This window comes from Oryza sativa, chromosome 3 (assembly GCF_034140825.1).
Source record: "Oryza sativa Japonica Group chromosome 3, ASM3414082v1".
In the NCBI taxonomy this organism is placed as follows: Eukaryota; Viridiplantae; Streptophyta; class Magnoliopsida; order Poales; family Poaceae; genus Oryza; species Oryza sativa.
The window spans coordinates 34,331,301-34,343,576 of NC_089037.1; the positions used below are offsets into that span (position 1 = coordinate 34,331,301).

The following is a 12,276-nucleotide window of genomic DNA, read 5'->3' on the forward strand; positions in this document are numbered from 1 at the left end:
GTTGACTAGCTAGCTATCCAAGAGATTGGCACTTTTACCACTTATCAAACTATCAGAATCTCTTTCTTCTATATCTGATACTCCCCCCGTGCCATAATATAAAAAATTTTAAGGGGATGTGCACATCCTATTATTATGAATTTGAACTGGGGTTCATCACATCTTTTCAAAATCTCTTATATTATAGAACGAAATAAGTACTATCTTGTTCTGATTTTTTTTTCTATGACATATTCTGATTTTTATTTTGTTCTATCCATGGTAAAATATGGGCATTCTGCTATTTTTTTTAAAGTATCTCACCAGCTGTGAGACTGTTTCACACTGTCACTGACAAACCGGTCCCACCGTCTAGAAGAGCAGAAGCTCCAGCGGCAAACTGCCAGAACTGTAGAGATCAACAACAGCACGCCATATATGGTCAGCAGAGATCGCTTTCCATCGCCATTGTGGATGGTCGTCGGTACACTCCCAAGTCAAAGTCGCAACAACAATTAAAGAATTAATCACACCATCATCTCGACTGAAAAAAAAAAGATGGACACTAATATTCTGCAACATACGCGGCCTCTATGATGCCGCATGGAGCCAACCGTTTACTATACAAACAAGCAGTCCCCTTTCATGAAAACTATAGCGATTGCGATTTGCAGAGAGACCATTTTCTCATCTATTTTCAAACACTCTTGCTTTCAAAATTTCGTTTTGGAACTTTTGATACCGTCCAACTCCCATTAGGCGTTGCGTTTGTATCTCATCATCCTTATCTGAGAAAAAGTAGTCACCGTGTCAGAGTGAAAAAAAAAAGACTAAATAAGCCAAAAAAAAAACTTTCATTTTTTTTAACGGATCTTCACCTCACGCTAATACGGTTGGTTGCTACTGCATCACCATCTACAGATGTAAACCATCTTCATAGTGCATCCAAAATATCGAATATAGTTGAAAGGTTATCCATGTCAGAGTAAAACCAAACTTGAGGCAAACGAGTCAAAAAAGAATTTAAAATTTCGCGCACGTTTGGATCTCCACATAGCGCTAGCACCGTTTGGATGCATATCCAGAATTTCCGGAATGCATATCCAACATAGTGGGAGGTGGCTGGAGCCACATTTAAGCAGCTCAAGACAATATTTCCCCCTTTTTTTCCCGTTGAAAAAAGAAAAAAAAAACACTTTCCCCCCTCTTTTTTTCCCCTCCTCCGTGTTGCCAACTTGCCATCCACCCGTTGCTCGCCGCAGCCGCCCGCGCGCTCTATAAAAACGCGCGCGCGCGCCGCGCTCTCGCCACCGGACAAGCCAAGCGCGCGGCGCGTCCACACACATTTGCATAGCCACAGCCAAGAAGCGACGCGATGGTGACGGCGGAGTCGGGCGTCGCCGGCGGCGGCCGTGGCGCGGCGGCGCTGCTGCGGGAGGTGGCGACGGCGCGGTTCGCGCGGCAGGTGGTGCTGGGGCGGTGGTTCATGGTGTTCGCGTGCCTGCTGATCCTGTCGGCGTCGGGGGCGACGTACATCTTCGGGATCTACTCCAAGGTGCTCAAGTCGTCGCTGGGCTACGACCAGCGGACGCTGAACACGCTCTCCTTCTTCAAGGACCTCGGCGCCAACGTCGGCGTCATCTCCGGCCTCATCAACGAGGTGACGCCGCCGTGGGTGGTGCTCGCCATGGGCGCCGCCATGAACCTCGCGGGCTACCTCATGATCTACCTCGCCATCGACGGCCGCACGGCGCGGCCCCCCGTGTGGCTCATGTGCATCTACATCTGCGTCGGCGCCAACTCGCAGTCGTTCGCCAACACCGGCGCGCTCGTCACCTGCGTCAAGAACTTCCCGGAGAGCCGGGGCATCGTGCTCGGCTTGCTCAAGGGGTTCGTCGGCCTCAGCGGCGCCATCTTCACGCAGCTCTACGTCGCCATCTATGGCGACGACGCCAAGTCGCTGGTGCTGCTCATCGCGTGGCTCCCCGCCGCCATCTCCATCCTGTTCGTCCACACCGTCCGCATCATGCCGTACCTCCCCAGCCGCCGCCGCCGCGCCGACGGCGAGCTCGAGGCCTCCGCCGCCACCAGCAACGACGCCTTCTTCTGCTTCCTCTACATCTCCATCGCGCTCGCCACCTACCTGCTCACCATGATCGTGGTGCAGAACCAGACCAACTTCTCGCACACCGCCTACGTCGTGTCGGCCACCGCGCTCCTCCTCGTCCTCTTCCTCCCGCTCGTCGTCGTCATCAAGCAGGAGTACCAGATCAAGAAGGAGCTCGACGACTCCCTCCGTGAGCCCCCCACGGTGACCATCGAAAAGCCAGCCGCCGCCGCCATGCAAATGTCAGCGATCACCACCAAGCCCAAAACCGAGACACCGTCGTCGTCGTCTCCGGCGCCGGCGCCGCCGTCTTGCTGCCTCGGTTCTTGCCTGAAGCACATGTTCAACCCGCCAGCGCAGGGGGAGGACTACACCATCCTGCAGGCGCTGGTGAGCGTGGACATGCTGGTGCTGTTCCTCGCCACCATTTGCGGCGTCGGCGGCACGCTGACGGCGATCGACAACATGGGGCAGATCGGGCAGTCGCTGGGGTACCCGGCGAAGAGCATCAAGACGTTCATCTCGCTCATCAGCATCTGGAACTACGCGGGCCGCGTCACCTCGGGCTTCGCGTCGGAGATGTTCCTCGCCCGCTACAGGTTCCCGCGACCGCTGATGCTCACGGCGGTGCTCCTCCTCGCCTGCGTCGGCCACCTCCTCATCGCGTTCGGCGTCGCGCAGTCTCTCTACGCCGCCTCCGTCATCATCGGCTTCTGCTTCGGGGCGCAGTGGCCGCTCCTCTTCGCCATCATCTCCGAGGTGTTCGGCCTCAAGTACTACTCCACGCTCTACAACTTCGGCTCCGTGGCGAGCCCCGTCGGCGCCTACGTCCTCAACGTCCGCGTCGCCGGCTACCTCTACGACGTCGAGGCGGCCAGGCAGCACGGCGGCTCGCTCGCCGGCGGCGACAAGACCTGCCTCGGCGTGCAGTGCTTCAGGAAGGCCTTCCTCATCATCACCGCCGCCACCGTCGCCGGCGCGCTCATCTCCCTCGTGCTCGTCTGGAGGACAAGGAACTTCTACAAGGGGGACATCTACGCCAAGTTCCGCGAGAACACCGCCACCGACGAAGCTACCACCAACGGTAACTCCGCCGATACAGCGGCGGAAAAAAGGTCAACCTTAGTCAATGACGAGGACAGTAAAAAGGGGTAGTAATGTAGTTTACTGATATAAAGATTACTACACCAAAAGACAAGAGCTTGTTACTTCTTATTAGCAGAAAAGTCAAAAAATGGTAGGCTTGCTGCTAATATAAGTTTCCAGATATCTGTAAAAAATTTTGGGGCTAAAAAGAAAGAATCTACTACTAGTGGAGTAAACAAGATTAGGCAGCAGCTCTGTGCTTGTACCCATTACAAGCAACAGTAAGCTGCAAGCTAGAGTAAAATACTGTCACTGTAAGAAGTTGGGTGATTAAGGCCCTGTTTAGATGGGACTAAAAGTTTTAAGTCCCTATCACATCGGATGTTTGAAAATTAATTATAAATATTAAACGTAGACTATTAATAAAACCCATCCATAATCTTGGACTAATTTGCGAGACGAATCTAATGAGCCTAATTAATCCATGATTAGCCTATGTGATGCTACAGTAAACATTCTCTAATTATAGATTAATTAGGCTTAAAAAATTTGTCTCATGAATTAGCTTTTATTTATGTAATTAGTTTTGTAAGTAGTCTATATTTAATACTCTAAATTAGTGTCTAAAGACAGGGACTAAAGTTAAGTCACTGGATCTAAACACCACCTAACTGATGAAACATTGGCTTCTGCCTCTGCTCAAGATGGGCTTAATTATGCTGTAATTAATTACCTTGGCAAAGGCCGGTTTGACCATTAAAATGGATGAGACGGATGAAGCGATGGATGAATGCCGGCCACAGCCTGGGCTAGTGACGGTGATGTCTAAACATGAGGTGGAGCTTTTTTTGGCTGCTGCTGAATCACTCCATCATATGCAAACGTTTGTTTCTTTGCATCATGCATAAGCTTTGAATTTTGATGAGAACCAGGAGAGATGCTCACGGCATATTAGCATCACTTGTTGTTTCTTTGCGTTTCAATTCTTGGCTTGATCCCCATATCTACGGCGCATATGACGTGCAGTTCTTACCATCTGAAAACTGAAAGCTATGTTAACTTAACCCCATTGGATCCCGAGAAAATTGCAATTTGGGACTGCAAACATAGGGACACTCCGAGTGGATGATAATTGGGCCCATCTGTGTTTATGAAATGTGGGTCCAGTGTCATTATAGCAAAAGTTAATGTTTGCAGTGTTATAATTGCAAATCCCCCGAATCGGATCCAGAGGGGAAATATTGCAGTTCAGAAGAGTACAGAATGACAACATTGACTGATTGACACTAGAAATACATAGATTTGGTCATTTAGGAGTTCACAAGAGTACAGAAAACGGTCATATATATGCTTCAAATTTTATAAACCTCCTGGCTCCTGATTCTCATACCATATGCTAAACTTCATATAATGCTGTCTCTCGTCCAAATTTGATTTTGCAAACTATAGGGTAGATGATTGCAGAAAACCACTCCATCAAGGTTCAGTTACTTCAAATTTACTAGCCCTATTAGCTAAAGAAAACCTGAAACAAAAACATACTACTCCAATTTAAGCATGTTGGAGAAGCCCAAGAATAAGCCTATTTTGCCTCCGTCTCCTCTTGTCCCTGGACGAATCACATCACTCAAGCCCTCAACCACAACTTCAATAACAGGTGAATTTGACTTCTTCAGTGGTTTTGGAAGCGGTTTCTGTTGACGTGGTAAGTTAACTTGGTTAAAATGTGCTGACGTGGTAGACTGGTCATCAAAGTAATTAAAAATAGAAGTGGGTCCCACATGTAAGTGATAAGGATAAAAATAAAAATAAGGTGTGAGCCACTTGTCAACCCCACTTCTCTCTCTCGGCGAAATGCAGCACCCAAAATTACGGCCCATATAGATGGGTCGGTTTGTGTCTTCCCAAATAAGCCCACATACAGGCCCTGTATACCTGGATGGGCCTACATTGAAGCCCATCTAAACGAGGCATCGGGCCGGAATCTTACCGGTTTTGGGCCCTTATGAATATTGGCGTGTCGCGACGCCCCACGACTCATCGGCGGCTTCCCTCCCATCGCCGACATGCCTAGGAAGGAGCGCGACAGCGAGAGCAGCCGCCGCCGGCGGCGGCGGCGGCAGCGCAGCCGGTCGCCGTCCGACTCGGAGGAAGCCTCCGACTCCAGCGGCTCGCCGCGGCGGAGCCGGAGCCGGAACCGCCGCAAGAGCCGCCGGAGGGACACCCCTTCGTCCAGCGACGCGAGCGATTCCCAGGCGTCGGACTCCGGGTCGGACTCCGGCGGCCGGGTCCGGAGGAGGAGCGGAAGCCGGAAGAAGGGGGAGGTCACCGAAGAGCAGATCGTGGAGTACATGGCTAAGAAGGCGCAGAAGAAGGTATTGGGGCGGTGGAGGTTCGGGTTTTCCGTTTGGTTGGCTCCATTGTTGCGGCTAGGGTTTTGATTTCTAACTAACTTGTTGATGGTGGTGGTGGCTGTGCAGGCAGAGAAGGTAGCGAAGAAGATGAAGGCGAATGCTGTGTCGGGGTACTCCAATGACTCGAACCCCTTTGGCGATCCCAACCTGACCGAGAAGTACGCGAATTCGTCCCCCTCTCCTGCCACATTATTCGTTCCATTAGTGGTGTTGCTTAGCTAAGTAGAAATTTGGGCTGAAATTTGTTTGAACTGTGTCACGGATGACATAAACAGGAGGCCAAAAGTTACACTTCCCTTGTTTGTTTGATGCCCTAAAATTGTGTGCAGATTGATGATTACTGTCATTTATTTACATTAGTAAGGCTTGAGCTTACTTATTGATCACTTCATTTTGACACCTACAGCCACCAAGGATACATATATCTTGTATAGAAAAAAAAAAGAAAATGCTCTTGGTTACTTGTGTGGCCCAATAAAAAAAAACTCTAAATGTGGTTTGTCTAAGCCAACTGGTAATTGTATTTGGGGAAGACGTCAAGTTGGTTCGTTAGATATAGGTAGTATTTATCAGTTGCAACATTAACACAGCTAACAACTTACAAGTAAAATCGAGGCTATAATGTTTGTCTAACTAGGTAGTGTACTGGACAAATGTATGAAGGATTGAATTGATAGCTTAGTGAACTACTGATTGAGATCATCTGACTACGGTAGATGTCTTCTGACTTGTTTATTCATTTGTTGCACTCTCTAGAATGAGTTATGAACATTTATGAGAAATCTTTCTCTCAACTGTGAGAAATCTCGTAGAGCATTATTTTGCATACTGTTATCAGTAGACAGTTTTGCAGTCAAGATTTCTAATGTTTAACAATGTTATCATGTGATATGACCATATGGAAATGTTGTTGGCTGCACTTCAGATCCTAATTTTATCCCTACTTGTTGCGTTTGCACTGATTGCTTACTTTGACTGTTCAAAAGTAATACTCTCAACCTTGTATTGGTGCAGATTTGTTTGGCGAAAGAAGATTGAGCGTGATGTATCTCAAGGGCAAAAGGTGGACATTTCTGTTAAAGGTGAAAAGAAGAAACAGAGAGAAAGAATGGTACTTCTTTTTTCCTTTTATTATCCTGAACTTCAAATCTTATGATAGGAGTACCACTGGCATGCTTTCTGAACTTGGAGATGACTCTTCATTGAAATTAACAAAAATAAAGGACTCAAAGGACATTTACTCAATACTACTTGCTTTCATTTTAGGATAATAAAACAATATTATCTCGTGTTACCTTGCCAGATTATAATTATATTGTTATCATCTTATGCAAGTGTCCAAATACATAATAACACGTTGGGGTGAGAATACCTATAGTTTCACCCAAAACAATAGTGAGAAACAACAGATTATGTACTAAACATTTGCATCAGTGCCCAATGCCTTGCCCCAAAGAACTACAGCCTAAAATGTGGATGCATGTAAATTTACACATGAGTAGAGATTATATGGATCTGTTTCTTGCAAGAATGCCATTGGCTGGTTCTTTGCAGAAGCAGTTTTATATTTGATGTTATCTTTCAAGATAGAGTAATATGTCACTAGCCTGCAACTTTACTATTTTATTCTTAATATAGGCTGAAATAGAGAAGGTTAAGAAAAGAAGGGAGGAAAGAGCGATCGAAAAGGCACAGCATGAGGAGGAAATGGTCTGTATATATCTCTCTGGTTACCATTAATCTTCTCTTTGTTTCAAGTAACACTTTTTTGTGGAACTAAATGTCTATAATTGTATTTCTTAGGCATTGTTAGCCAGAGAAAGAGCACGCGCTGAGTTTCAGGATTGGGAGAAGAAAGAGGAAGAGGTTCATATTTTACAACATGGCAAATATCATTTGGTCTCATGCTGAATTAAGCCGGACTTCTTTTATGTAACAATTTTTGTCTTCTATTGCAGTTTCATTTTGATCAAAGCAAAGTTAGATCTGAGATCAGGTTACGCGAGGGGCGCACAAAACCTATTGATGTTCTCCTGAAGAATCTCAATTTCTCAGAAGAATTTGATGTTGAGTTAAACGAGCCCTACTTGGTATTCAAGGTAAATTGAACTTCTCTTACCCACTTGATTATAGTTAACCAAAGAGCCGCTATATGGATGCACCTATCGAGAAGTTACTTTGTATGTATCTGGTTCTCACATATGATGTTCACTCAATCATTAGCTGATGTTGGTGCCAGGCTTTCTTTCATACTATCAAACAAATGCAATAAATTTCAGATATACATCATTAACATTCTGGATTCTCTTCTGAAAGAATGGCTCCCTATAACCAACTGTTTATCCTTCTATAATCTCCAGCTTCATCCGCCTTAAGCGTTACCCTTTTAGAACGTGCAGGAATACTGTGTCCTTGTATTCAAAGTAAAAGGTTCAATGTTTCAATATATCCTAAGATACCTTACATCTTAGAAATAGCCTTAAACATTCTAACGATTCATCATTAACTACATTCTAATTAGAGAGGTGGAAACATGTATCTCTCAATGGGTTTGAAATTTAATCACTCCATCTGTTCTTACTTTACAACTAGCCCAGATCTGAAAGAGTTCCCTTTTCCTTTTAACACTTAAACATATGTGATGTGCTAAATGCAGGGATTAACGGTGAAGGAAATGGAAGAGCTGCGCGATGACATTAAGATGCATCTTGATCTGGACAGGGAAAGCCAAATAAATGTCAAATACTGGGAGGTGTGTCTTTGTCTCAACATTCATTATAATATTACCCTTTACTTGAATAATCATATGAATTCATATGACTGATGTGTATGTTGCATAATGTATATTCCTGTTGATTGAGGTTAGTACCAAATGGCATATAGTCCAAAACAGTAATGCTAAATTTTTGAGATTTTGATAATTATGTTTTGTTGGATCGATCTTTGGCAAAAATATTGTGCCGTAGTATGTCAGAACATATTTTTTAGCTTGTTGTATATATGGTTTGCCTATAGGCCGTAGGTTTTCACAAAAAAAAAACTAAATCAAGTTATTCCTAATATGACAGTAGGAACTAATAATTTCTGTGATTTCATGTTGCTCTCTTGATCTAATTAGCAAGGATGCTCAGGGCTGTTGACCAATTGTCCACTCTTTATTTCAAATTCATCAGGCACTCATGGTGGTATGTGACTGGGAGCTAGGTGAGGCTCGGAAAAGAGATGCCTTGGATCGGGCTAGGGTGCGTGGTGAGGAACCACCTCCTGATGTTCTTGCGGAAGAGAGGGGCTTACATGCAAGTATTGAGGGTGATGTAAAGGATCTTTTGGAGGGTAAGACTTCCACAGAACTAGAAGAGATGCAAAGTCAAATTGAGTCCCAAATGCGCTCTGGAACAGCAAAAGTTGTTGAATACTGGGAGGCCATTCTGAAACGCCTTCATATTTACAAAGCAAAGGTATGCCATGCTTGCAGACACTAAAAGACACTCTTCTTTTCTTCTTGTAGCAAATGTGATTCCATCCATATCACACTATCTTGGTTGTTTCATTTGCATTACACAAATAAAATGTGTTCTGGTATCTTGATTTGACCTTAGTTCTTGCATCATAATCAGATCCTGGTTTGGATTCTTATATGAACTTGTGAAACTGCTTTGCCTAACTTTCTGAATTTGCAGTTTATATGGTTGCCCGGTTTAAATAGTGTATAATAGGTGAAAGCTTACCTTTTTCTGCATTGCAGGCTTGCCTGAGGGAAATCCATGCTTCGATCTTACGGAAGCATCTACATCGTCTGGAGCATCCTGATTCCATTGAGCAGGATAAGGAATCTGAGGATGAAATCGATGCTAAAGAGAAGGATGCAACACATATTGACGATGATGATGATGATGATGATGAAGGTTTAGTTTTATTTCTGTATTTCCAGTCACTCAAATACTCCCTTCCATGCTGTAACTCTAGCGACTATGAGTTCTTATACCTACTTTATGTGTAGATGATAAGCGATATTCGCCTGAACCTATAGCGGAGCAAACAGAGAGTCATTTGGATGAAGAAGACGGATCCTTTTCTCCTGAGCTAATGCATGGCAATGAAGATGAAGATGCAATTGATCCTGAGGAGGACAAGGCAGAACTGGTAGTGTCCTCACTCCTGCTACACTTAGCTTTTAATACTGCCTCCGTTTCAGGTTATAAGACTTTCTAGTATTGTCCACATTCATATAGATGTTAATGAATCTGGGCACACATATATGTCTAGATTCATCAATATATATATATAAATGTGGGCAATGCTAGAAAGTCTTATAATATGAAACGGAGGAAGTAAATGCTAAGAAAATAGTGGTAGTTTTTATGTAGTGAAGTGAACTGCAATTGTTTTACAAATTGGCAGACTTACTATTTATTAGACACTATATTGTGCAAAAAGATGAACAAGCCAGTACAATTGTTTAGGTATCATATAGATCTTTTCTTAAGGCACCAACTGGATTCCCATTGACCCATTCATGTTTACCCTGAGAAAGGCCTTTTAGTTTCATCGTGTACCATAGTACACTTACGGTCATTTGTCAGTGTAAGGTGTTATTATTGGCTTATATATTGGAGTTTACATACATGAAATTTTTATCTCAATTCAGGATTACATCATTAGGTACATTCGTGAGTTGATTGCAGATTTTAAATGTTGGCAATTCATAGAATATTCCTATGCACTTTGAATTAATGTCCAGGATCGAAAACGTGAAGCTGTAGTTATGGAGCATCAAAAGAAAGTTCAGCAGGCCATCGCAGTGAAGACAAGAGTACCCGATGAGATGGAGATGAAAGCAATGAAAGCAATGGGAGCTATGGAGGAAGGAGATGCTGTGTTTGGTTCAGGAGCTGAAGTGAACCTTGATTCACAGGTAACATGAATTTTTTTATATCTAGAGAAACAGCAATGCTATCACTGTACCACCTTGCCTTCTAAACAGAACAGTATCTGATACCCATATTGCAATATTCTGTGTTGTAAAAACTTTGTGGTTGGAATGCTTTTACCAGAGTCCAGCTCTAACTCTGCATACTTTGGCAAGTTTTTAGCCCCTACAGAGCTCATAACCACCCATGTCTGGTAAAAGGTGGTCCTGTTGAATCATGAACCTTATGCAGGATAGCTTTACACTAATTTGTTCATTGAACAACCCTCTACAACATGGTCTGTCACAAAGACCTTCACTGCACTTGTTATTTCCTCATTTAACCCCAAGATCATTTGATCTGGATTGTGCACATAATATTAGCCCAAAGCAATATTGTGGAGGCTGGCTTGCTTTTACATGCTAGAAGATTTATTTAACAACTTAAGTGCATTGATCTGCTTCCAGTGAACTTGAATGCAAGCTGACTTTGTTTCTGATGAAAATATGCCTGTTTAATGTGCTCACAGGTATATTGGTGGCACGACAAGTATCGACCAAGAAAACCGAAGTACTTCAATCGGGTGCATACTGGATATGAGTGGAACAAATACAACCAGACTCACTATGACCACGACAACCCCCCACCGAAAATCGTCCAGGGCTACAAGTTCAATATATTTTACCCTGACCTGGTGGATAAATCAAAGGCGCCAACATACACGATAGAGAAAGACGGGAGCACCGGTGAGACATGCCTCATAAGATTCCATGCGGGCCCTCCATATGAGGATATAGTAAGCCTCTATTCCCATATCTTCAAATTTAATCCTGTAGAGTTTCATGGGCACTTCACTTAATTACTCTGTTTTCTTCACCAGGCTTTCCGTATTGTCAACAAGGAGTGGGAATACTCACATAAGAAGGGCTTCAAGTGCACATTCGAACGTGGGATTCTCCACCTCTATTTCAACTTCAAGCGCTACCGCTACAGGCGATAAAATGCCACGCAAGGAAGACGTTTTGATCTCCATTGTGCTGTTAGAAGTTGGTCTTGCTTTTCTTACCTGAGAGCCCTATGCAAATAGGTTTGCTCGGATACCAACTCTGGAGTCGACTACACATGCTCATCCGAGATCATATGTACTAAGTGAGAACAGGGTAGCATACTAGCATCCCGTACTTATGCTGATTAGGCTCTTTGTTAGCGGTTTGAAAATAGCAACGAAGTCTCCTGTGTACATTGTAACTTCCTTTTTTCTGCTTTGGAAATTGAGTTCAGATGTCAAAAATCAACACATCTTTTTGGTGGCAATCAAACTAATAGTGCGTATATCATTAAACTTCTTGTTTCTGGAACTAGCGAAAGTGTGGAGTACTTAGCACAACATCAGAAGGCATGACCAATTGACTTATAGCTAAAAATGTAATAGCTGTTTTTTTTTTGTTTTTTTTGTTTTGCTCCTACACAACTTTGTGCTATTAACAGGATCAGAGATGCAAAGTGGCAGTTGGTCCGAGGCTCCTAGCTCCGAACCACTATCAGTTTGCAGCTATTGGCCTCTACATCCATCTTCTACACAAGATTATAAGGACAAGAGATGATTTTAAAAATGGAAGGCAAGTATTCACTCAAAGTTTAGATGCCATTGGATGGTAGAATCTAAACTGCTTCTAAATAAGTTACCGCATACAAAAAATAAATTAACAGAGTCCCCTTTTTCACAAGTGAGGTTTGCTCACTTAGTTCCCTTCGCACTGGCAAACTACGACAGTGTGTA

At 44.0% G+C, this 12,276-nt stretch overlaps 2 protein-coding genes across 2 annotated transcripts; both read left to right on the forward strand.

Annotated features, from left to right (window-relative positions):
• Positions 1-925: 925 nt before the first annotated feature.
• On the forward strand, positions 926-3,600 carry LOC4334447 (protein NUCLEAR FUSION DEFECTIVE 4). Its single transcript, XM_015777574.3, has one exon. It carries the CDS (start codon positions 1,355-1,357, stop codon positions 3,239-3,241), a length of 1,887 nt encoding a protein of 628 aa, XP_015633060.1. The 5' UTR covers positions 926-1,354; the 3' UTR covers positions 3,242-3,600.
• A 1,611-nt stretch (positions 3,601-5,211) lies between these two features.
• LOC9268667 (splicing factor Cactin) lies at positions 5,212-11,838 on the forward strand. The gene is made up of 13 exons (XM_015777730.3): positions 5,212-5,547; positions 5,653-5,744; positions 6,601-6,697; positions 7,225-7,296; positions 7,390-7,452; positions 7,545-7,685; positions 8,243-8,338; positions 8,760-9,044; positions 9,332-9,491; positions 9,587-9,729; positions 10,328-10,501; positions 11,026-11,292; positions 11,377-11,838. The coding sequence occupies exons 1-13, from the start codon at positions 5,239-5,241 to the stop codon at positions 11,494-11,496; spliced, it is 2,019 nt and encodes a 672-aa protein (XP_015633216.1). The 5' UTR covers positions 5,212-5,238; the 3' UTR covers positions 11,497-11,838.
• Positions 11,839-12,276: the final 438 nt, after the last annotated feature.

Bases quoted from the DNA above. Each gene is read 5' to 3' on its own strand.
- LOC4334447 (XM_015777574.3), top strand. From the start codon at position 1,355: ATGGTGACGGCGGAGTCGGGCGTCGCCGGCGGCGGCCGTGGCGCGGCG.
- LOC9268667 (XM_015777730.3), top strand. From the start codon at position 5,239: ATGCCTAGGAAGGAGCGCGACAGCGAGAGCAGCCGCCGCCGGCGGCGG. The intron at 7,686-8,242 runs GTAAATTGAACT...TGCTAAATGCAG, and splicing joins AGCCCTACTTGGTATTCAAG to GGATTAACGGTGAAGGAAAT. The intron at 9,730-10,327 runs GTAGTGTCCTCA...ATTAATGTCCAG, and splicing joins AGGAGGACAAGGCAGAACTG to GATCGAAAACGTGAAGCTGT.